The following is a 26,869-nucleotide window of genomic DNA, read 5'->3' as shown; positions in this document are numbered from 1 at the left end:
GTTTTTTTATTTTGATAAACCTATTGTTCATATGATAAAAACAGCAAGTTTTTTTTTCTAAAAGAAAAAAAAAAGTATAAGTTTTTTTTATTTTGAATGCATTCTTTTTATTTTGAATAATGGAACACTATTAAGTTATTAATATTACTAAGTTTATTGATGAAAAAAATGGAACGCTAATGTTTAAATAAACATTATAACATTTGTCATTAACATGTCTAAATACATGTGCGGCCCTTCGTTAGCCAACCTGCTGTGCAAGTGGCCCTTCAGTCCAAAAAGGTTGTGCACCCCTAGACTAGACGATTGAATATTGATTCACGTTTGAGACCTATTATTTCATTTTTTTTCTTTAAATATTTTCCCTTTTTTTTATTTAAAGAAATGGACATATTTTTTTTAATGAACTCTACTGTTTACAAATATTATTAAAAATTATTTTATTTCATTTATTGTATTTTTTTTATAATACTTCATATTGCTTGGTATTTAAATTACTTAAAAAAAAACAACCACTTCAGAATATAATAGTTATTAAAAAAATATTTAAAAATTAGTGCTTATAATAATAAATAAAATTTAGATATTAAAAGGATACAACCATAATATACTTTGACGTCTGCTTTTTCGACATTTAAAATATAAAGTGTTCTTCAGAAATCTTTATATTCAATCTACAAAATCATGATATAAATGTTCATACATATCGAATTAAAATATAAACAACAGTTCCTCATTTATTATCACCAATCTATTGAACACTAATGTGCATATATATTATTAAAAAAAATAATAAAATTTCTTTTTTTCCTTGACAACAAGTAACTGTTAACTGAAATAACAAGCAAGTGCACAGTCATAAGCTCAAGAAACAAAAAATCTATAAAAAGGTATCTAATATTATTGAATAATAAAAAGGAATTGTTCTTTTTATACAAACAAGACATCAATCATTCCTTGTTTCTAGGATTTCACAAGGGTTCCGTCTCCTAGCTATTACTTGGAAAGAACGGCAACATCGACAAAGGGATGGCAACTTTTAAAGAATATACAATGAAAACCAGAAATTCACAATAAACAAAATAAATATTTAATAGGAATCATCATTAAAGTAAAAGTGATAAATATTTTAATTACAAATGTTGAAAGAAAACATTTCATTTCAAAATTTAAAACTCTTCTTATTTTTTGTTTTCTTAAGATTCATGGAAGATGAAGCTTGATTACAAGTCTGAAATGAAAAAGAAACTGTATTTAATGATTTATACATAATAATAAAAATACACTTAGGTAAAGTTTTTGGTAGTTAAAACTTTGGTAACTTTTAAAGAATATACAATGAAAACCAGAAATTCACAATAAACAAAATAAATATTTAATAGGAATCATCATCAAAGTAAAAGTGATAAATAAATATTTTAATTACAAATGTTAAAACAAAACATTTTATTTCAAAATTTAAAACTCTTCTTATTTTTTGTTTCCTTAAGATTCGTGGAAGATGAAGCTTGATTACGAGCCTGAAATGAAAAAGAAACTGTATTTCTCGATTTACATACAATAATAAAAATACACTTAGGAAAAGTTTTTGGTAGTTAAAAATCCTGCAAATAAAATTTTTCTGAAAAAAATTGCAACGGTTAGTTTAGGAGAGAAAACTATAACAACTTCCAAAGGCTATAGGTGAGAAGAATTTTAACCAATAACTGCGTAGAAATTTGATTTTAGATATTTTTTAGACCATTTATTTATCTGATGTATCAAAACCATTATTAGTAAATTTAGTTGAAGGCAAAGACTGAGTTATCCAAAGTTAATCTGACAATGATTGTTGACTTCAAAATAAACTTAAAAATTTAAATTTTCAGTTAGTAGCCTGTGGCAGGTAGACTAATAACTTAGCAGCTAATTTTTCCTCCAACCAAATGAGTCAATAATCAATACTGATAGGTCATTTTTATTTAATTAATGATCCCGATCATTAAGACACAGTTCCCAGTAGAACACTGAAGTCAAGCATCACTGGCTGCGGTCAGCAAGCGGGAGGGTGACCACTTTGATCATCGGTCCTCGTTAAACTGTTTTACCATAAAGTGCGCGACTTCGCGCACAGGTCGTCGGGCTACCAAAATGGAAGAGCCATCCCCTCTGTAGAGGATCAAAATTGTGATGGCATGTCTTCGGATCATCCTCAGGGATGTTTCCCAGACCGTCGCTAATAGCCCATTGTGCAGCTCTAGTGCGACGTAAATAAAAGAAAGCTATGAATAAAAATATTGTAAAATGTTTTCGTTAAATGTTCACGGAATAAAAATGGTTTACTGCATTCATCTAAACTATCCTTTACTATATTTCGGGTAAACGTACGCAATGAGAATGCCTCTGTGGCTGAGCATTAATAAGATCTACGGCCCCTGGCCAAATTATTAGACGCACTATAAGTTTCTATGTAAAATCTTAATTATTAGGTGATACTATACAGCTTTTACGCGGTTTGCACTTGTTTACATTTAAATTAAACGATATATAATGTAAATTTGACGATAGATTATATAAATATTTATTATATCAGGTATTATATTAGTACATTATTATTAATTCGACCAAATCATTAGACGCACTGCAGTTTTTTAATAACTAGTGTTTTAATAACTGCATGTTTTGCACGAGTGTATATGCGATACATTTATATTTAAACATACATGTAATGAGTGCTCTTCTAGAGATTTTTATATACTTCCTATTTGTAATTATTTTTAAAGTATTGCATTACAATGTTAACCAATTAATACACGAACGTAAACAAGTGCAAACTGGTTTCAGTCGTGTAAGTCAGTTGATAATTTATATAGAATCTTCAGTGCGTCAAATAATTTGGCCAGGAACTGATACTAGGCAAAATCGGTCGAATCGTTCCTCAGAAATCGAACCTTAAATATCTGACTTTCTTAGAATTCGATTTCACAGGAACTATAAAGTACGCTTTTGTATCTGATTTCATAAATTAAAATATCGTCTGCATTAATTAATCAGCCTATTTTCGGTCACCCCCTCAAATCATTAAGATTAAGTCCTGAACGTGAAGATCCGATCATTAGATCAAAAGTTATTCGGCATGGTCAGCTTTTTTGTTTTTCGTACTTTGACAATGTTTTTTGTTTTTTTTCCCCAGCAAGTTTGCACTTTATTTCTTTGAAGATATAAAAAAGCATTGATCACTTAAATCACAAATATTTGATTACTTCCTAGCATTTCCTATATCACTGACCAGAAAAGCATAGATTTTGAAAGTTAAAAGAACAAATACATAAAAAGTGCTTTAAAATTAAAAAAACTATTTCATGTAAACATGAATTAAAACTTCTTAATATCTCCTTATATTTAACCTAGCCAATTTTTTATTCAACACCATTTTGACAATCGGTGAAAATAAGTTCTCCAGTTAAGTTTATCTTCTAAAAGTAGCAGAGTAGTGAATGCATATATTTAACCTAGCCAATTTTTTATTCAACACCATTTTGACTATCGTCGAAAATTAAGTTCTCCATTTAAGTTTGTCTTCTAAAAGTAGCAGAGTAGTGAACGCATTTCTAAAGTAGTTTGTAGTTGCTACATTTTTCAAAAAAAAGTAGTTATAGTTAACAACAATTGTAATAAAGTAGAACTACAGAGTTAGCTACTGAAGTTAACTACAAAGAAAATGTAGTTTTACCGACCACCACCCCTGGGTGCTATCTATGGGGGCAATTTGATCTAGGAGAGCGATGAATGAATACCAATACTATTTGAATTATAAATCAAAATGATGAATGAATACCAATACTATTAATTATAAATCAAAATGATGAATAAATACCAATGCTATTTTTATTATGAATGAATACAATTACAAAGATTTTAAAAACCAAGCGATGATTTTAAATCACGTATTGGAGATATTTAAAATATGGATAAAGCAGGATGGATTATCAAGATGATTTAACTGAGTAAATTATAGATGATTATGGAAAAAATATCTTAAACTTTAAAATGGCAAGATTTCCATTTGACATATTGATGATATAAAATTTCATTTGCAAAAAAAAAAAAAAAAAATATTCAGAGTCAACATGTTTTGAAGCTTGAAAATATGTGCCCATTCTCAAGACTCGCCAGATGTGAATGAGGCATGAATATATTCCTCACTCACATCATGGAGTCTTGAGAATGAGCACCTGTTTTTAAGCACTCAAAACACTTAGATTTTTATTACCAGCAGCATATTTTTTTTTAAGCAAATGAAGATTTATACATATTGTCAGTGGATAAATACAATATAAAATGGTAGACTTCCGAACCTGTGCAATATTTTCTTCATTTGAACCTTCAGATCCTGAATCAGAAATTTCTCGTTTGACAGGAGCTTTTCTGTCCAGTTCTTCCTTATCTTCATCATATTGTATTGGAAATGAAGATTCAGATATCTCCTTCTTAATCGGCATTTGAGACTTATCTGGACTTTCTGACAGTTGATTTTCTGTAAGTCAATGGTAATTGTATAATTAGATTCAAATTCAATTATAAATGCAAGTTTTCTAAAAAAAAATAAACCTTTTGCTAACTTATAGAATGAAAGACTTTTCTGTAATAATAAAGTAAGTGAAAGACATAAATCCACTACAATATTAACCTAAGAGCCGAGATGGCTCAGGTGATGGAGCGTTCGCAGTCTCATGAGCTGAACCGGGTTTGAATCCCAGCTGGTCGATACGAATTCCGCATTCGCCTTGCACTGACCACAATACTGACGTAAAATATCCTCAATGGTAGACGGATCAGAGGTTAGAGTCCTCTTGCCATCAGGTTAACCTTGGGAGATTTTGCTCACCATGTAACCCAAATGTGGGTTAGTTCCATCAAAAATTCCTCCACAAAGGCAAATTTCTCACACTACTTGATACAGGAGTTCCCTTGTCTTCCAGATTAGGTTCAAAATTACAAGGCTACTGAGTGGAGCGTTAGTAGTCGTAAACCACAAAATCGGGTCGGCTGTTCAATGACAATTTTAAAATAAAATACTTATCTAAAATCTTAATTGCCTAATTTTTATAAAATAATTCATCATAATGTAGTCACCTTCATCATAACTAGGGCTGCAAGTTTGTCGCGGGAAAAAATTCGCGGAAAAATCGCAGGAAATTTTGAAAATTACACAAATTCTAAACATAAAAAAATTTATTATATAAATGATGCAAAAGACAGAAATTGCGCAAATAATAAAAAAAAGCTCATAAATACACAATAAAAGTATTTCTTTGAATTTCAAGCAATATTAACATTTTTATTTAAATGCACAGAATTTTGGTACAAAGTATTGTACATTGTCAGATTATTCTCATTAATGCTTCGTCTTTCATCACTTAATGCATTTTTATACTTAGAAAATGATCTTTCTGCGTCAACGCTGTTTTTAGGCACCGACAAACATCCAATTGCCAATTTTGGAGCGTTTGGCCTTTGATTTCCAAAACTCGATCAATTTTCCTTCACCAACGCGCAATTCCTTGGCCGTTGCTTTGTAAGAAGTAAATGCTGTAAAACTCAAACATTCTACATTCAAACTTCTAGTTACAAGTCCCTACTAACTACTTGTCCCTCTTATCTAAGAAACTGATCCATATTTAAGAGATCACAAGAAGCCGCCTAGGAAAAATTAACTGAATATGTAGAAAGGCAGTAGAAATTTCGTTGCCCAGTGCAATAGCATGTATAACAATTTTTCTGTCAAAGATTTGATTTATAACATTTTTCTTCCTTTGTGATTCCAATTTCTTTTGTACTCTTACTGACTTCAGGAAGGTAATTACCCTCCCTAAGTGTAGAAAGACCACCTTAGTTGACAAGATTGTGATTATCTCTTATCTCTGAACTATTTTCATGTCATTTTGCTATTGATTCACTCCCCTAAATATCTAATCAATTTTACACATTCAATTTAAGGTTCAGGAAAATAAAAAATTCTGTTTTATAAAAATAATAAATAAAAAAAAAAACTCGAATTTTAAGCAATTTTCACGCAAGTCAAGACATATTGAGAAATTAGCGGATTTTAGGAAAAAAGATGACAATTTCGCGGAAATTCGCGCCGCGACAAACCTGCAGCCCTAATGATCAATAGTGAATAATCAACTCCATAGGTCCTCATGACTTACAGGTATGCTGTACTTTTTTTTTCTATATGAAGTATTAACCATGTTCCCTATCAAGTAATACTTAGGTGTAAGGGGATGTAAATCTAATAACTGAAACTGACTGAAAACTAAAAGCTCCTATTCGGTATCATATGTCTGACTTGAATATTTGAGCTAATAGGAAAATCATATTCATTTATCTGTAGCTACATCTAGAATTATGTACTTATATCAAGCTTTTTAATGTATTCTTTTTTATCGCAAAATATTTTTGAAAGTTTAAATATATATTCTTGTAGATTATTTCATTATTTCTTTGAAAATATTCTAAAAACAATTTATGGTGATAAACTTCGTTATTAGGGTATCCTTCCTGTAGACGGACAACTCTCATAAACGGACAATTTTTTCGGTCCCAAGAAAGTCCTCTTAACCGAGGTTTCACTGTATACGTAAATGAAAACATATAAAAGGTATTTTATATTTCTTAAGTTATACAAACTAACAATTTTTACATTACATAGATTAAGACTGTAATGAATAAATGGAAGTATAAAATAAAAAGAGAAAAATGTGAAAGAAAATCTGAACTGATATATTATTACCAATATTGTAAAGAATAACACATTATTTAAATATAAACATTATTTTGTATGAAAATGAGTTGCATTTTGTTTGATTTTAAATGGGGCAAGAACCTTGCATTTCCAATCTTATAAAATGCTACAAAAATAATTATAATTTTATGAGTATGCTATACTTCTGGGAGAAACCCTTCACGGCAAATTCTCTTCATAATTACTTGAAAGTATAGATTAAAGTGAGTTCAACTATACACCTAGAGCATTGATGGACAAACCTTTCTGATCCAAGGCAAAAATGCAAAGAAAAAAAAGTTTGGTGAGCTAAGTAAAAACTTCTAAAATAAAATAAAAAAAATGATATACAAGTTTTTATTTAAATATTTAATGAGATGAATGAAATTAGGATTTCATTTTTAAAAGTTCCTTATATTGAAGTTCCAAGCGAGATGTTCTTATTTTAAGGAGCGAGGCTAAACGTTTGTCTGCTTCTGAAATGATTTTTTCTAAGGTTCATAGTTGAAAACACTTGTGCACATAGATAAGATGAAGCAAACATAGCACTGATTTTCTGGGCCTGAGATATTAAATTTGGGAAACTAGCTTTTGGTAATGATTTGTAAAACTCAAACTTTGGCATATTTAGAAACAACTGCTTCAGATGGCACCAATTTTCTGCTATTCTATTTAGAACTTTTGCTTTTAACATTTTACCAATTGAAGCTGACTGTGCTAGCTATTTCCATCAATTTATGTTTTGAAGAACAAAAATAGAGAAAGTAAAAAGATCGTCAGTACTTTGTTGTTAGAAAAGAAAGAACAAAAATAGCTTTAAACAAATTAGACAAGAAAATGGGTGTATATTGTTTATATTCGCTATGGATCGGCAAGTTAAAATTCTATCTGCGTGCCGGATAAAACCTTCTGGCGGGCCGCAGTTTGCCCATACCTGATTTAGAGAAAACAATGAAGTATCAAATGTTGAAAAAATGTGTTTAACTTATTGCATAGTGAAATAACACATTTAGTTACTTTAAAAATATTTACTCTAGGCTTAAATGAAATCACTTTTCTGTAAAATATCAACAGAGATGAAATAGAATTTCCCATAAAAATTTTCTCTCATGATACAGTGTGCTCTCTAGAGGACGCCACACCACGGGTGAAACTTTTCGTCGCTAATTCTCCTTCACCTTCATGATAAATTTTTCAAAAAAAAAAGAAAAAGTGAGTTCAGACAAACCTAGAGTAAGCAATGAAGTTTCAGTTGCTGAAAAAAAAATCAAAATATCAAAATGCAAACAAATTATTGAAAGAGAACTTTTCCATTACGTAATCCTAACTTATCATCGTATAATTTATTTTCATTTTGATACTTAAAACATTTCTTTTCATTATTTGAAACTTCATGCCTTGCTCTAGGTTTATCTGAACTCCCTTTTTCTTTAGTTTCAATTTCAAATTAGTTATGGAGGTGAAAAAGAATTTGCAATGAAAGGTTTCCCCCCATGGTATGGCGTCCTCTTAAGACAGCCAAATAAAGTCAAGAAAACACTTTGTGGGGTGAGGAGACGATGTCAACCTTCATCTATGAAAAGGTACTCCTTCGTAGAATTGAGTTAACATGTCTTACATACTAGGGAAATGGAATTGTATTTTTGTAGTGATAGATATACACTACAACTTATTATGAAAGGGTCAGTAAAATAGGAACTTCATCTTACTTGCTAAACATCTCAGAAAACTTCCAAAAACTATGACTAGCTTCCTCCTCAGGGGGTGGACTTGGGGTTGGACTCAGCATGTAAACTGGTATCCTGGCAGAATGTTCAGTTGGGATACGCATCTGGAAAATGGAATAACATTACACATGAGAAGCTTCATTTATGCAATTCATATAACGACCCTTGTTATTCAAACAAAAATGGACATTATTATGTGAGCTCATCATGTTCCAAGTACACAAATATTTGTGCATGGCTAATAAATAGACCAGAGTTTCTCAAAAGGTGTTTTTCAAACCTTACTGTTCAGTGATAGGATCAATAAGGTACGGAGGTACTTTATTTAGGTCACTCTAAAGCTGCACAATGGGATATTGGCGACGGTCTGAGAAACATCCTTGAGGATGATTCGAAGAAATGTCATTGCAATTTTTATTCTCTGCAGAGAGGATGGCTCATTTGCTTTGGTAGCCCGATGACTTGTGCAGATAGTCGAGCACTTTACAGTCGAACAATTTATCGAGGACCGATACCGTGCACCCTCAGTCTCTACATGGGCTGATCAAAGTGGTCATTTACTGACCATAGCCAGCAATGCTTGACTTTGGTGTTCTACAGGGTCTTTACGATCAGCCCACTGCAGGATCATTGGTAGGATCAAGTGGTTTCAGATGTAAGTACATTTTTTAAAACAGTAATGATTTTTGAAATCGGTAATTTTTCTTATATTCAAACAACAATTTAGAAATTAATTATTATTATTTTTTTATATAAAATTATTGAAGTAAAATGCCAAGGAAGGCAAATTGCCAAAATTTGAAAAATAATTTTTAAAACAATATATCGAATAAATTATTAAAAGAATATAGAATCTAAGATAAAATATTCTATCAATATTTCTCATTGAAATTATTATTTCAAATAAAATAATTGAAATGAAAAATAAAAAATTTTGTTTATCTGACAATCATTTTCAGCGTTTATAAAAGCTCCCTTTTGAAAACCAAAACCAGCTTATTTTATAGTTTTTGATACCATAATCAAGTTTATTAATCAAAAGCTACTTTATTTTCTGCATATGTATAAACCAAAAACCAATTCAGATGCCACTTTAGACCTGTGACATTAACTGTCTTTTTAATTCCAGGACAATTATTGATAAAAACGATGATTCATTGCTCTTATTAAATATTTTCAAAATTATCAACAGTCTTCCATTTGGATAGAATATACACAGCTTCAAGCAAACTTAAGAGTTTCCATTTTTAGTTTCATGGTCGAAAAAATAATTCAGAACCGCAGTACTAGATTGATTTGGGCAAAAAATGCAAATTTTTCTTTTCTTTATATTCTTATTTCTTCCTTCCTTTTCACAGTGTAGGGTTCTTTCTGTAACTCTTAAAAATCATGAGGTGATTTTGCTCTAGGGGTTGGTAAAAGTAGAAAACATAGGATTAGCTATGCGCATTGTTAGCTGGTGGGTCGAAAGAGGGTATATGTCCACCTCAGTAAATAGAAATCTCTAAAAGTCCATCCTCAAAATTTCAGAGAATTTCAAATAATCATCAAAATTAAAAACAAGGGAATTAAGCTTTTTACAAATATTTAGCACATTTCAAAAAATCTTTTCTACATGTGTGAATTTTTTTTCTTCTGATAAAGTATTCTGAATTCTCAAAAATTAGTCTCTTGCAATGACTATGGCATAGGCTTCTTAGTATACATAAAAGTACCATACAAAAGAATAGATTATGGATGGTTAACCATGTAAAGCTAAGCACAGGTGGCGCTTGGGGTTAAAATTCGTCAATTTTCAAAAATTGAGAATTATTTAGTGATTTTAGTATTTCTTATCTAGGTGGAATTTTGTAAGAATTTTTTAGATTTCTTTGCTTTGTGCGAAAGCTCTTAAACTGCCCCTTCTTTTTTAATCTCCCTGGTGTAAGAGCTTTAAAAAACATCCTTAAATAATTTTCAGTTCAACAACAAAGAGCTTCATAAAATTCTACTTTAATAGTGAAATGTATCGTTGACTTTCAATTCAACAACAAAGAGCTTCATAAAAACCTACCAAAATAATTCCTAAAAAGTGGAAAGAGTTTCCTTGTGAGAAAAAAAAACTGTTAAAGGTAAGGATAATAAAATAAAAGCTTACTTTACTGCTGTATTTATCACATACTGTCCTTTCACACATTTTACACTTTATTTTCCATGGACCAAAGAAGGAAAACCTAACTTGTTTGCAAGTGAAACAGACCTAGAACAAACAGTTAAAATGTTATCTTTTAAATAGTCACAAAATTCTACATTGACAGTAAAGATCGGACAAAAAAAAATCAATTAAAGATAAACAGGAAGAGATAGTATAGTTTGTCTAAAGTGAGAAATCCCCATGCCATTCGTCTGGCCCTGTGGCGGTGACCATGGTAACGAAGTATAACTACTTCACGTAGGGGTAGTCAAGTAGGGGTCGTTGTTTAGGACAGGTTTTAGCTCGGGTGGGCAAAAGAAAGGGAATATTTTTCTTCGTGTTAGCCTTAGAGTGAAGAGAAGCTACCCTCCCTAAAATGCACTATCATTGTTTCCATAGTCGCAGACGGCCTCAGACTTTTTGGAGGTGAGAGTTCTTACAATAGACAAACTATACAGCTTGCAGCCTTCGGCACAAGAAACCTGGAATTTATTTTCACCAAGTTTCAAAACCAGTAACTAACTTTGTTGCTAGAAAACATGCTAACGGGAAATATTATAAAATAATATTTTTGCAGTATGTCAGACCATAATAAATTACATACAGTAAAAGCTCGATAAAATGAGTACCCGAGTAGCACAGGAATATTGTTAGACACTATTATTATAATATTGATCAGCATCGTGAATGCAAAGAAAACCAAAGGCATTTGCGCACATTACGTCATCGAGTGATAACACAATTTCATAAGAAGTTACCAATTTATTCCTGTTAGTTAATTAATTTCATAGGAAGCTAGTTTAGCAATAATATACAAGAAAAAATGTTTAGAAGACTAAAATAATTCATTTTTGCTGAAAAAATCAAGGAGTCAAAATTTGCATTGTATAAAAATGTTTTGTAAACAACAATGAATATCATATATGTAATGTTTTTTCGATTTGCATCCTTTTACTTTTCGTTTGAGAGTAAAATTTATTCATGAACAAAGCATTTTAAATGGATGAAAATGTTGCTTACTTCGCATTAGGATAGCTATAGCAGAAAGTGATGTGTACTTACTGTAAAAGGTATTAATTATTGTCCTGTATTGAAAAAACTATAAAATTATCACCTATTCATTCAATTATTTGAATTTTTAATGTTCTATATATTTGATGATCTGAAAATCTGCGTTGTAGGCCTAATCTGTAATATCTTGTCCAGAGTTTTAAGAAGCTTTTAATGTTATTTTATTTCAAATTGAATATTTTTTTTTAAAACTTTAAACACAGACTTTTTATGTTTCATTATATCTTAACAAATTGTTTAACTGGATCATCCACCATACAGCACCAGATTTTCATCTGTTTCCAGAACTTGAAGAATTTCTAGGTGAAAAGCACTTTGGGAAATGATGACATGTTGAAAGAACCTGTTACTAAGTGGTTTAATGGCCAGGCAGCAGAGTTCTTAGTTGAAATTGTAAAATGAATAAATGTTCCTATTTTAGTTAGTGATACAATTAACGTTCATATATAAAGTTTCTTTTACAAGATGATTCTTACGTATGTAGCGTTTCTACCACTGCAAAAATACCATTCCAATTCTATATAAGACATGTATATAAGACATGTTAACTCGATTACATGGTGGGGTACCTTTTCATAGATGAAGGTCAACATTGTCGATAAATACATCCCCACATTGGTGACCTTCGGACGTGATGTGAACATGCCTACCTAGACAGAAACTCCCACTTTGATATGAACACGTCTATCTTGACATTAACGTCCACTTTGATCTGAACACAAACGCCTACTTCATTGGATGGTCCACATTGAACAGTTGACTTGCTACTTGTGATTGCGACATTGTCCATCTCCTCGTGCTATTGCTGCTCAGTCTTGATCGACAATGTATACACTCGATTGCTAAAGGGAACACAGGAGCGACCACGACCGTGAACTTAATACAGCTCTAAAAAAGTACGATGATCTTAATACAGCTCTCCCAGCTTCTCACAAAACAGCATTGAATCGACTAGCAGTATTCATGTTTCGAATTCTATCGCAAATATAATTATGGTAGGGGAGTGCTATAGGGGTAGTTTGTATGGTAGGGGAGTTTATACCCCTACAAAAATATAATTCCAATTCACTAGAACTCGATTCTATGTTAGGGTTTCATAGATGAAGGTTGACATTGTCGATAACAACTCTGTCCCCGCACTTAATTAGATGATATTTCAAAATGTATCTATTAAGCTAAAATCTTTTGTAGTACAATGTTTTATAGGTATACAAGATTTAACAAACTTAATTTTACTTTAAACAGATCATAAATTGCAAAGCGTTTTAATTTTTTAAAATACAATTCACTTTAGAATGCGAACATTAAGTTATTCATAAAATATTTTTGGAATTATTCCTCTCATGAATGTACTTTTCTCTTTAAATTTGGTTGTAGTTTTTTTTTAGGAGAAATTTTAGTGAGAAATAAAAAAAAAGATAAGTTTATTAAAATTATAAAAAGGCTGTTTGTACATTGGAAAAGAGAAAAAACTGTAAGCAAAGCCATTTTGTTGCTACCTTTTTTTGATTATATTAGCCACCATAAAATTTTATATATCTTCCTCAATAAATCAAATACCCTCCTCGTCATTGAAAAGCCTATTCTTTCAATCACTTGTCATGGAGCTCATATTTAGTGATACAAACCAGCCAGTTTCAGCAGAAATTTAGAGACAAGACATCAATTAGCTCCTCTTCAAAAAAAAAAAAAAAACTTGCACAATTTTTATACAAAAAAGAAAAATTTGAAAAGTATAACAGTGAATGGGTAATTACAGTTTGGTCAGTAATATGGGTGAATGTAACACAAAGTTAAAAAAAAATTATCAATTGTATCACTAATAAGTTTATGTTTAGATTAATGAAGTATTTATGATGATCATGAACAGTTTAAATCAAATTTATCAAAGAATAAAAATGATTGTTTATCTATAATTTGGTCAAAATAGGAATTTCATTCAGCAAAATGTGAATTTTGTTCCTCCAAAAATATAAGTTTGCGAAGCCCCTGATGTCTAAACATTTTTTACTCTTTTTATAGTTGTTTTAACATTAAATATGTTTATTTGCTTATAATAACGCACAATTTCATCTTTCCATAATTTAATCTACAATTATAGATTGTCGTTATAACAGACTGCATAGGCATCTGTTAACATTGTTCTTAGACTGCTGGAAGTTGCTGCTTTAAAATGGTGGTCAGTTTGAAAACAGTTGATAACAAAATTTCTCCTGAAATAAAAAACAAGACTCCGTTTGGCAAATAGGACTGCCTAGGGGTTGAGAAAATTTGTTTTTAATTTACAAAACTCTTGTCTGACCAGTCTTGGCATATACTTCTGAAGCTTGGACAATGACAAAACTGGAGGAAAATTGTATCACAATGTTTGAGAGAAAGATTTTGAGGAGTATACCTGGTGGTGTAACTGAAAACAATAACTGGAGAAGGAGATTTAACTTTGCCCGATATTATTAAACATTAACAGTTCGATATTATTAAATACATAAAAATAAACAGAATGAATTGTATGGCCCATGTGATTCGAATGAGTGATGATAATTCAATAAAAAAGATATCCCTTTTTAGACCCAATGGAAAAATTTCTTACAATTCATGAAAAGAATTGGACATCCAAGATAAATTGGAAATCGTTATGGAGAAATGTTTAGAGGAAGGCATTGGCCCACATTGGGCTGTCTGGCTAGCTATGATGACGATGAGTTTGAAAACATCCTTTTACAGTTTATTTTTTCAGTTATCAATTTAATATGTTGACGAATTTTATAATAATTTTTTTTTAAACTAAAGAAGAATAAATAAGCAGGTTTCAAAAGCAAAGAGCAGTGATTACCTTTCCCTTGCACATGCCGTCGTAGAGTGTAGGATCTACAATTAGACTTTCAAGCTCAGCTTTCGTCAAAACGTTGCGGATGTGGACGACTTCTTCTAAAGTCAAGGAAAGACATTCAAGGCTCTGCCACTGAGACTGAAAAAGAATGTTAATGACTTGAAAAATACAATTAAAGCCTCATGAAATGACTTCAAAAAGAAAAATAGTGTTTTTAAAAATGTTGGAAAAATTGTTTTATATTACCACCACTTTTTGTGAAAAATCACAAAGCATAATTTGCATTTATCAATGTAGTAAAAAATGAGATAAAAATTTTTAAAAAAAATTTAAAAAAATAAAATTTAACTAATTATTTGATAAAGGAAGAATCTAACCTTCTTCCAGAATTGAATTGTGTTGTCAAATATTTTTTTTTTAAATTAGAAGATTGCCTAATGTCCTAAAGTAAATTCTTCCTTCTTTACTGCCTAATGTCCTAAAGTAAATTCTTCCTTCTTTACTGCCTAATGTCCTAAAGTAAATTCTTCATTCTTTACATCTTGTAAAAACTCTGTTCAACATCAACAGTTGCAGGAACCACATAACTTGGGGGATCTCTGATCCCTCACATTTTATAGAGGGAGGAACACAGCCTTCTCTAATATCACAATTTTTCAATAAATATTTTTTTAATACGTAATCTCTTAATACAAAAGGAAAAAACTTTCTGTTGCAATTCCAAAAAAAAAAAAAAAAAAAAAAATAATAATACAGTAGGGAACCGATTATCTGGAACGATCGGGACCATCGCTATTCCAGATAACTGATTTTTCTGGTTTTCTGAATCGCTACAAAAAGCCGTTTTTTTATTGCTAAACTCAACTAAAAAAAAAATATTTGGAAATAATCATAAAAAGGAGAAAAATGATGAAATAATACACTAATAATTATTTCCAAAATGACGGTAAGGTAAACATCTTTCAAAAAAGAAAGAAAAATCCTAAAATTTTAAGAGGAAAAAAAAATGTCAGGAAAATTTATCGAATTTTGTACCGCTTTTTTGGTTTTCCGACTTCCGGATAACGGGTTCTGTACTGTAATAATAAATTACCTTATTTCAAGAGATCTTTAATATTTCCTTGGTGGGAACTGCTACCAAAATCACCCCCCCCCCACAAAGGCAATCTATGGTGACCAACGGAAAAAATCTTACTTTTAAATGGTTTTCTTTAATTTTTAATTTATTTTTAATGGCAGAAATTGACAAACTCTTAACAAGAAGAATATATGCAAATGAAATAGATAAGAGAAAAAAAGTCAATGACTCATTAGCAGTTGCCTAGCACTCCAATATCTTTTCACTTCGGAGTCTCCGTGTACAGCCGAACATCCCATCAAGTGCTTCCTTTCCATTAATTCGGAGGTGGTGCGCAAGACAGTCATGACCCACCGCAAGTCTAAATTCTGCCACAGCCTTTTCACGGGATCTGTCTGAAATGCCCCAGTCTAAAATGTTCCCCCAACTTTTCAGGGATATATGGGAAGAAAGGGACACTTTCCAATTTTTCCACATTAAATTTTTGATGTAGATTTTCGTGGAATGAAAGGATATATTGGAATTTAGTTGTTGGATTATTTGTGTGCCTTTTTTTGCCAACATATATCAGCTTGTTCATTGCCGTAGATATCGCAATGTCCTGGGATCCATTGTAGAGTAACCTGACAACCATCGATCTTCAATTTCTCCAAGAGACTATCTTGTATATTCTTGGATATGGGCATTTCCTTAGATGCAATGGCCTGTGTGGCAGCTTTGGAGTCAAGAGAGAATAACAGTCTTTTTGTAGAGGTGTCTTGGAATTAGCTGTATCAGAGCCACATTGATCGCTGTTACCTCTCCCTCAAAGGAGAGGTAGCAGTGTTACTTTTAAATGTCATAGTGAAAAAAAAAAATGAAAAAAAAAAAATAGCAGAGAGGAAAAAAAAGCTAGACAAAAGAGAAAAAATCTAATATGCTATCATATTGTGCTTGTTTTAAAACGGATTAATTATTTAATATGTTGGCTTAAGCAAAATATATATAGCATAATTAAAATTAAAAAAACAAAGAAAATTAAAAAAACAAAGAAAATTAAGAAAAGCAATTGTTAGACAAACAAATAGATCAATTTTTTTTTCTTCCTCTCTTCGGATTTTTATTATTATTATTCCCCCTCTTTTTTTTCCCCATTGTTCTGTAATTTTTTCTATGTTTTCTCTACATTTTGAACTCTTTATATATATATATATATAAATACACAGGGGTCTGTTCAGGCCAAATTTACTACCGTTTAGCGGCACCTTCACAAATTCAACTTTAGAGAAAACGGTAGTTTCACAAAATACTTTTTCTTAAAATTTTATTTTTGTATCCCTTAAAAAACGATAAATCCATATTTTTGCGTTGATTTTTTTTTAATATAAATTTTAATTTCCACAAATTATGTCTAAATTTTCACAAAATAGTTACCTCTCAGAAAAACCTAGACAGACCCCTGATATATATATATAAATAGCACAATAAGACAAAAAGAAGAATAAAAAAATAAAACTAATAAGTTTTATATACTGCACATACATGTAACTACTAAAATAAGTTAAAAAAATATAGAGAAAACATGGAAAATATTAAAGATTATTGAAAAGAGAAAAAGAAATATACCTAAAATAAAATATTTTTAAAAAAATTAAAAAAATATATATTAAAAGGCTGGAAAACAAAAAAAGTGAAAAGATATAATCTCATCATCAGCTCGCACAATTATATCCACAAAAAGGGTATATATATATATATATTGAGAAATCACTTACAGATTTCCAACAGTCGAATCTTGTCCGACTAGAACATTCATAGAATGGTGTGGAATATTTCAGAGTTTCTTCACACTGTGGGGTCTGGTCACCAGACTTAGGAGGAGATTCACACACGCTGATGCTGTGTCTCCTTTCTCTACTCCCCACACTTTCTGCAAAATAAATTTAAAAAAACATTTCTACATTATCGATACATTTTCTTTAAAGTTAAATAAACATTACCAAATCTTTTCAACATTCTGAACCCAATATATATATATATATATATATATATATATATATATATATATATATATATATAGGATTAGTTTGTTGAAAATCTGGCTCTAAAGAAGCTGTTGATTATTTTAATTACAGGCTACATTTTAGATTTTCAAATCCAAGACTTTCTGTGACTAATTCCAAGAATTTTCATGACTTAACGAAAATACTATTTTCTCTGACAAAAACACAACAATAAATTTAAAAAAAGCATTATATTAACATTAATTGAAATGATAGATATAACCAAAACTGTTATATTCTGCATCTTCATATTTATAGATTTTTAACTTAAAAAACAGAGTAAAGAAAGAGTTGAAGCAATAAAATAAAGGAAAAAAATACAATGGGAAAAAAATACAAAAGCAAATAACTAAATACAGTCAGATATATGCAGTTATTTAAATCTGTTTTATTTCTTATTAAAGGTAAGTGTAATATAAGAAGCCTATACTAGAATTTTAATTTGATAAAATAAAAATAATAATAAATAGATAAAAAATTCTAATATCATGGAAGTTTAAAAGATAATTCGCTCTAGAAATTATGTTCTTTCATTTTTTAAAAGAACACCATAATTTTTAAAGAACAGGATAAAAACATGCTATATTTTAATAAAATATGACTATGAGTGGGGATTTTGTTACAAATTCAGATATTCGGAACATTGGAAACTGTGAAATTGGTAAATTCCATTTTAAAAATTAGATTTTTCGGCAATCTAAATCCATGACTTTCCATGATCTTGTTTTAAAACAAAAATAGTTAAAATCATTATATTTCGTGACAAATTTTGTTCAATACCAAAATCCTTGATTTTTCACGACTTTCCAGGTGCGCAGATACTCTGTAATTATTTGATATTCTAATTTAATCTTCATATGAATGGGATGTTTGAGAAACCATTATCAGGCTACCAATCAATAACTTTAATGAAAGACTGACAATTACTTTTAATAATTCAAATGTTCATTTAATTTTCATACAAATTGGATGATGGAAAAAGGTTTACCTATTTGACTATTACTACGTTCAATGGAAGACTGCCGATTACTTCGATTTTGAAGAGGTAGTGACTTCGGTTCCTCGTGAGGAGTCTGAGGTAGATCATCAATATCCTGAGATAAAACATTAATTCTTACACATTAAAATGTTTAAAAAAAAATTTATATACTTGTACCAGGGTTTGTTGATTTAAATCAGCTTGATTTATATCACAATTTAAATCATGATTTAAATCAAATTATTTTTATTTAAAAATCATCGATTTAAATCAACTTATTTTTATATATATATTGATTTAAAAAGTTAAAAAACAGTGTTTTAAATTATTGATACTTCTTTTATTTCTTTTCTTATAAAAATTTATTTTAAATAAATTGCTGCATTAGTTTCAAAATTTAATATTGCTGCATTAATTAATTTTAGCTAACAAAATTACTTTCTTTCTTGGTATGTGTTAAATTCCAACATATTTGAAATTACATTTTTAAACATCATTTGATGCTTGAGATTGAAAGTACAGATTAAAGTAATCATTTAAGTATTTTTTTTCCACATAATATGTTTGCAGTATCTTTGACATTAAAGGAATTTTGTGAAAAAAAATTTAAATGAGTACATAGATTTTTAAATTTGTTTTTTTTTAAGCTTAACTTATCAATTTTGATACAGGATTAAAAATTTATATTTTAATGTAAAAATATAGAGATTAAATATTTATTTATTTTTTGATGAATGACTACATTTATAAACACAATCTGTTACATTTATTTTGTCATTTTAAAAATCAAGAAAAAGAAGGGGGGAAAAAAGAAATCACAATTTTAAATTAAAATTATGGTTTGGTAATTGAAACTTTGTTTTAATAGTTTAACTATTCTTTAAATTCTCTATTTCATCTAGTCTTTAAATTTCAATCATGTATTTGTTTCAAAATGGTTGCTATGCATTCAAAGCTATGTATTATAATGAAAAATTGTTTTAGGTAGTTAAACCTTCTAAAATATTCTTATAAATTCTAATAATATTCTTATAAATTCTTATAAGTTTTAATATTAATTTATATTGATTAAACATTTATAAAGTTATTTTAATCATAAATCAAAGTTCTTACAGTGTATTTGAATAAAAATCAAAAAAATCCAATTTAAATAAAAAAAAATCTGATTTATTTTTTAAAAAATTTTTTTAAATCAAAAAAATTAGGAACCCTGATAGATACACATATAGTCATCTATCTACTTTGCGCAGAACATTAGAATTGAAATTAATTCATTTCATCAACTTCCAAAAGTAAAAAACTTTTTAATTAGTGAATATATCTATAAATCTAGGTCATAATTTTAAAGCTGTCAAGGCAAATAGATTATACCATAAAATAGAAATTTCATGCTAACTACTACATAAGTGCATAACATGTGAAATACTCTACATCTAAGGAACTTAATATATTTTTTGCAATGGCAAATAAAGTACAAAAATGCTTAAAAACAACAGCATTTAATATATATATTACTGTGAATAACTGAAATTGGTGGTTGTTGACTTCCGCCAGTGAATGTTGACAATCACAGTCGCTTTGGTAAATGTCCAAGATATATACTAGAGTTAAGTGCCACTGCCCGGTATGCATTTGCCCGGTGTACCATTGTATTTTTAAGGACCAGTGCCCTTGTCCAGTATGCATTTAACTGGTACTGTGAACACTGATGTTTCTCCTAATCTATTCTCAGCAGACATTAAAATATCAAATAAATGTTTTAATATCAACGAATAAATGAATATCAACTCGGATATAACAAATATTTCGGACATTCACTGCACCGACTATGTAATTGCTGACTTTCACTGGTGAAAATTGACATTCTCTTGATTTCGGTCTTTCACGATCATGTATACACTAATAACTATAAATTTAAATTGTTATCGGTTTGTGACCAACACTGGATGGCCTCAATCACATAGGGAAAAAACTAACTGATTTTTTAGACTGATTGTATAATATGGATTAATATGGCCACAATCACTCAGGAAAAAACTCCCTGATTTAATAAAAATTTATCAATTTCTGCAACTGGTGGTATAAATTTCATTATTAATTTTTTAGCAATACCTTATTCTCATCCATAAAATATGTCACCAAAACTTTTACATTAAGTACAAGCACATCAAATAACAGGGATGAGAGTAGTCAGAAAGTAAAAAAGAGGAAATCCAAGAAAAAAGATATATATATATATATATATATATATATATATATATATATATATATATATATATATATATATATATATATATATATATATATATATATATATATATATATATAAAAACAAAAATTTGATAAAAAAAAAGTGCGATTTTTAAACTTGTAATTGTAAACCATGTGATTATAAATCCCGATATGAGGCTTTTAAATCACGTAAATATGAAAATCTACATCGAATTTAAAAAAGGCGAAAATACAAATCATGATTTTTTAATTTTTAGATCACGATGCATAATTTTTAAATCGTGCGAAATTACAACCGCAAAAACGAATCACGACATTGGATTTTAAGCTCGCGTGAATTGCTACATAGGGTTTTAAAAGCTCGTAAATACAAATCGCGATATTGATTTTTTAAATCTCGTAAGTAAAAATCGTAATGTACAATATTTAAATCGCCTGAATAAGAACCGCAACGTTCAACTTTTAAATCAGGTAAATACGAAAATCGAGGTTTGATAATGAAATCGCGATTTGAAAAATGCATAAATACAAAACACGATACTGGATTTTTAAATCTCGTAAATAAGAATCGCAATGCGCAACTTTTAAATCAGGTAAATACGAAAATCGATGATTGATATTAAAATCGCGTGAATAAAAATCAAGATATTTGCAGAGTCTGGACTTGGGATTTCTAATAGGCTTGTTTGTATTGTTTTTGTTTAGACATAATAAATAAAAATTTACAAAATTAATTGAATGAGCAAATAAATATTTTCACAGCAAATACACCTCTATTTTTGTTCTCTTTTTTTCCCCTTTGTTTCTTCTTTTTTTTTGTTTTTGTTTTCATGCCAGAATACAAGAAGCAGCGACGTCTGAATTACGAAAATAAGAGCTATCCAGCCGACGGATAAAAAATACGGAAAATCTTATTTTCTGCGCGTGAAATCGGAGAAAATAGTTAATATAAGTAAAAATGCGGAAGGATTAGCAGCTAGGGCGTAGATTGAATTTTCTGTTTATTTTTGAAAATCGTAAATAAATATAATTATTTTACTTCAACGACTGAATTTAAAAAAAAAAAGCGGGATATTTATAAAAAAAACGAAACTTTCAGAGAATCGGAGTTTTTGATAAAAAAAGCTGAAATTCGAGAGACAAAAAAAATCTCATCTCTGAATAAAGAAAGGTCAACCAGTTTTATCCCAAGGAAATGATTTTTAGAGAAACTTCAGAGGGAGGAATAAGGACTTCAATAATTTCGCTCCGCGAAAAATTAAATTCCTCATAAAATATTTTAACTTGTGCAAAAAACAATTTCAGCGGAAATTAGCGGGAAAAATGGAAAAATCTGAAAAAAAGCGGAAATCCGCGAATCCGCGGAAGAATCTCATCCCTGAAATAAGAGGAGCCCACATTATATAGGACCACCATGTAAAAGAAACCACAACCATTTTGTAGGTACAAACTTTAACTAATGCTGTTGTCGTTGTAGGCCATTAAGGCAAAAGGTGCGATTGTTCTTGTTTTCCAGTGATGCCATCTGTCGCCAAGAATTAGACTTCAACCACACCCATAAGTCACACCAGCTTATAGGACGAACCCATTCATACACAGATCATAATTTTAACCTGAACCAGAGAACGGTCAATCCCCAATTCAGTACCCCTAGGGGTATAATTTGTTATGGGAACATGGAGGACTTTGTGACCAGACAGATTTAACATACACCAGTCAGTCACCATTTACGACACAGGGAGTCTTCGGCTGGCTAGATTCAAACTCCTGTTCTCACGCACGTGAATCCCACGTTCTGCCAATGAGGCTATGCTGGCCAACTTTCTGATTTTACTAACTTAAAACCTGATTTTATCTACATTTATAATTTTAATGTTTTTCAAATTACATTGCAGCTTTATTTTGATTTGCATATTAGTTTTGGTTTAAAGCATTTTGTAAACATAAATCTTATATTACAGTTTTGTTTTTCTTTCAATTACCTGACATTTTTTTTATGAACAACATTAAAAAAACAATAAGGTAACTGTTTCCAGTACCTCAAATAATTTAAATACACAATAAAGCAAAACTAGAACTACATATAGTTTTAATTTTGTTTTACTGAGCAAATATTTTTGAAATCTATATATATTTTATGAAGACTAACACATATGATTGTACTATAAATGACAGTGAAAACAGTAAAATAATTATCTGACATTCAACATAGTGATGAATAAGTATCAATAACATTTACATAAGTACCTCTCAATTGATTTTTATAAATTAAATACATAAAATGTTAAATATTTGAATTTTTAATTTAAATTTTCAGTCTTGAATAATTGTTATAGTTTTTTGTTTAATTCAAATTTTTAAAAATTCTTTAATTTGATTTGGTACATTAAGCAAAGATGAAGTCATATTTTATTATTAAGTATCTTTTATTAATTTTTATTATTTGTTACCAGACATGTAATATAGTAGGCAATGCTTGATGCATCAATATTTAATAAGGTCTGGTACCTATAAATTTAATTATTTACAGGCGCATATAAAAACAATTGCTCTTTTGTTTTCAGTTTTGAATTATTAGTACACTTTTTTTCATTTTAAATTTTTGGACCACAAATTATAGTCACATATACAAAATTTTAATTTATGTTTTTAAAATTATACTGTAGTTTTAGTTCTGATTTTCCATTTGTTTTGGTTTACAGTTTTGATTTGAAACATTATACAAACATCAGGTTTTAGTTAATTCTTAATTATTTTCTGTTGAATATTTTATTACCTAACACGTAAAATAAAAAGCAAGTATCTATCAGTGTGTATAAAAGAGTTTTAAACATAACATATACATAAAATAAATTGCTGCTTAATTTTTTTTAATTAGTCTATTTTAAGTTTTCAAATATTAATAAATTTTCTGATTTTACTAACTTAAAACCTGATTTTATCTACATTTATAATTTTAATGTTTTTCAAATTACATTGCAGCTTTATTTTGATTTGCATATTAGTTTTGGTTTAAAGCATTTTGTAAACATAAATCTTATATTACTGTTTTGTTTTTCTTTCAATTACCTGACATTTTTTTTATGAACAACATTAAAAAAACAATAAGGTAACTGTTTCTAGTACTTCAAATAATTTAAATACACAATAAAGCAAAACTGGAACTACATATAGTTTTAATTTTGTTTTACTGAGCAAATATTTTTGAAATCTATACATATTTTATGAAGACTAACACATACGATTGTACCATAAATGACAGTGAAAAAAATAATTTTTTAATGAAAAATAATAAAAACTAATTTCAATAGATTGAACATAGCAAATGATGGGCTATGACTTTATGTATTTATCGCAAAATATATATTTTTACTTTTACTTTGCATCTTTAGTTTATTTCGAACCATTATGCGTATGCAGTCATACATCTTTTTTAAACTTAATCAACTTGTAAAATTTATTTCTTCAATTATTTTAAGCCTTACATGCTATCAAGTGATTATCTACTGCACTAATATCCATAGGTTTAATTGTCTATGTAAGAAATTAACTGATATTAAGTCATAATTGTAATTAAATAGCCGTAATTCTGTTATTCTTGTTTTTACAATCAATAAATAAAAAGTCTTTAAATTTTTTTTTTTTTACTTGTGATAAATAAATTTGACTAAAAAAAGATATCACTGACTATAAAAGCTATTACTGGAACTAGTTTTGTTTATAATTTTGCATGAAATAAGTATGAAAAGCAATAAGATATGTTTACACCATTTTAGTTAAAGAAAGTGACTATTTTGTAACGATATTTTGAATCTGTTTCATGTATTTATTTTTTTATTTCTTACTTTTCAAGCATTAGCTTGACCCATGCGTTATAAATTTGTTAAAGCTATTTCTAAAATTATAATGCACACTTGAGATTGAATTTATAATTTTTAAATGCCTTTTGAATTAAAAGTATATAAAATTGAGTTTTTTTTCCAATTTTTTTTTTTAAAATTCATATCAAATTAAATATTTATTTTTTTGCAAATAAATGGAACATGCTATATGTATTTCTTTATTTTGCAGATGCCACGATCATGCCGTTCGAATTACAAAGGAGAATCCCAAAAGAATTTAGAACAAAGGGAGGCAATGGGAGAAACTCTGTCATCGAAAAGCGACAGATTCTAATCTGTTTTAAGCACTTTGAAGAACGCTTTATTGAAAGAGAACATAAAGCAGTACGACCAGATGGTTCGATACTCGTTGTACCTCGAAAGAGCCCAATTTTAACTCCTGATGCATTTCCCTCTATTTTTCCCAAATTTACCTTCTTACTTAACTAAGGAATTGCCCCCAAAACGAAAAGCTCCAGATGAAAGAATTATTGCTTTTGAAAAAAGAAGGGAAGAAGAATTTATGCAATGGTCTGCTGATGACAAAATTAAAGATTATGAAGATTTTGTGCAAAATTTTGAGAAGAAGCTGCCAGACCAGTGGATTGTGGTTCATAAAAAAGATAACATTTTCATAGGTAAACAAGATTTATCTGACTCTCCTACGTTTCTTGTGTTAATATTGATATCCAAGGAACTAAGCATTAAAGTTTGGCACAATAATGTCCAAGTTGATCCCTTAAACTTAAGTGGTTATTGGGAAACAATTGTAAGTGTCTCTTTTGGACAGCATTTGAGTGTTTATTGAGTCACTTAAATGGATATAAAAATCATTTTAATAATGCTACTAATTTAGCAAATGCTGTTGTTTTTTTAAAGAAGTTTATTGATGACTCAAGCGATGAAACAACAAATGAAAAGATATCTTTTTTATGCCAGCAGTTAGAACTATCTTCACTAAATGTCCCACGCTATAAACCCGAAATGTTATTATGGGCTTCTAACTTTTATTTCAATTATCCTGCTGCCTATCGTCTTCTGCGAAATTCAGGTAAACTTACTTTGCCGCATCCCTACCATTTGAAGACGCTACTACAGAACATAGGGAATTTGGAAGCTGGAGTTAAAAGTACCCACATCAAGTACTTGGAGAAGAAGTGTATAGAATTAAAGGAGCATGAAAAAACAGTATGCTTACTGATGAAATTTATGTTAATCAGCAGGTAACATATAAAGGAGGCAAATTAGTGGGCTTATCCATAAATAGTGAAAACACTGAAACTTTTTAATAAGCTCCATATTTTCAAAAAATAAAGACATTGTAGGCTTATTTCCGATGGCCAGACAAACAGCAGATGATTTAAAGCCCATACTTTTGCATGTTTTAAGAGTATTAAAGGATATAAAGTTTTAGCTGCTATTGGTGACAACAACCGTGTAAATCGAAAAGTTGTGTGGTGGAGCATTGCAATCCTGGACAGAAGCTCTTTTTATTTTTTGATACAGTTCATATTTTGAAATGCATCCGGAACAACTGGCTTAATCAGCATGATATCAATCAAACTTTTTTTTATACCAGCTGACACTGAGTCAAGTGAAGAGAAAGAAAATGTGTATGCAAGTATTTTACACTTAAAAAGTCTATACTACAATGATTCTAATAATTGTATTAAATTAGCTCCAAGTCTAACAAGAAAAGCTCTATTTCCAAATCATCTGGAGTGGCAGAATGTAAACCATGCATTAAGATTGTTTGACGACAAACTAATTGCAGCTTTAGAGGTCTCAAAATCTAAACTTGGACAGGATGTTGAGGGCACTATTCATTTTATTTCTACTATTTCTAAATGGTGGAAGATTGTTAACGTCAAGACACCAGAAAAGAGTAAATTTAAGCGAGATGCTTACTGTGATCCCATATTCAGTACCACAAGTGAAAATTTGTCCTTTTTGTGCAAGTTTTGTGATTGGCTTGAAAAATTGGAATCTCTTCCAGCACCATCGTTTGTTAAGTCGACTTCAAGAAGTGGTAAACTTACAAGGGAAACCTTTTTCGCACTCTTGCATACAACAAGATCGTTAATTTCCAT

General features: G+C 29.6%; 1 protein-coding gene across 1 annotated transcript; it reads right to left on the bottom strand.

Moving 5' to 3' along the window:
- Window positions 1-1,067: 1,067 nt before the first annotated feature.
- LOC147810104 (protein spire-like) lies at window positions 1,068-26,869 on the bottom strand. The gene is made up of 9 exons (XM_087162973.1): window positions 26,819-26,869; window positions 26,688-26,750; window positions 18,676-18,781; window positions 17,400-17,554; window positions 14,571-14,705; window positions 10,631-10,732; window positions 8,476-8,597; window positions 4,338-4,516; window positions 1,068-1,231 (listed from the first exon to the last, which is right to left on the bottom strand). Exons 1-8 carry the CDS (start codon window positions 26,867-26,869, stop codon window positions 4,489-4,491), a joined length of 762 nt encoding a protein of 253 aa, XP_087019099.1. The 3' UTR covers window positions 1,068-1,231; window positions 4,338-4,488.

This window comes from Parasteatoda tepidariorum, chromosome 5, assembly GCF_982258835.1.
Source record: "Parasteatoda tepidariorum strain Cologne lab strain chromosome 5, Ptep-v5.0, whole genome shotgun sequence".
NCBI lineage: Eukaryota > Metazoa > Arthropoda > Arachnida > Araneae > Theridiidae > Parasteatoda > Parasteatoda tepidariorum.
The sequence above is the reverse complement of the archived record's forward strand: the minus strand, read 5'-3'. Positions and strand labels throughout refer to the sequence as shown.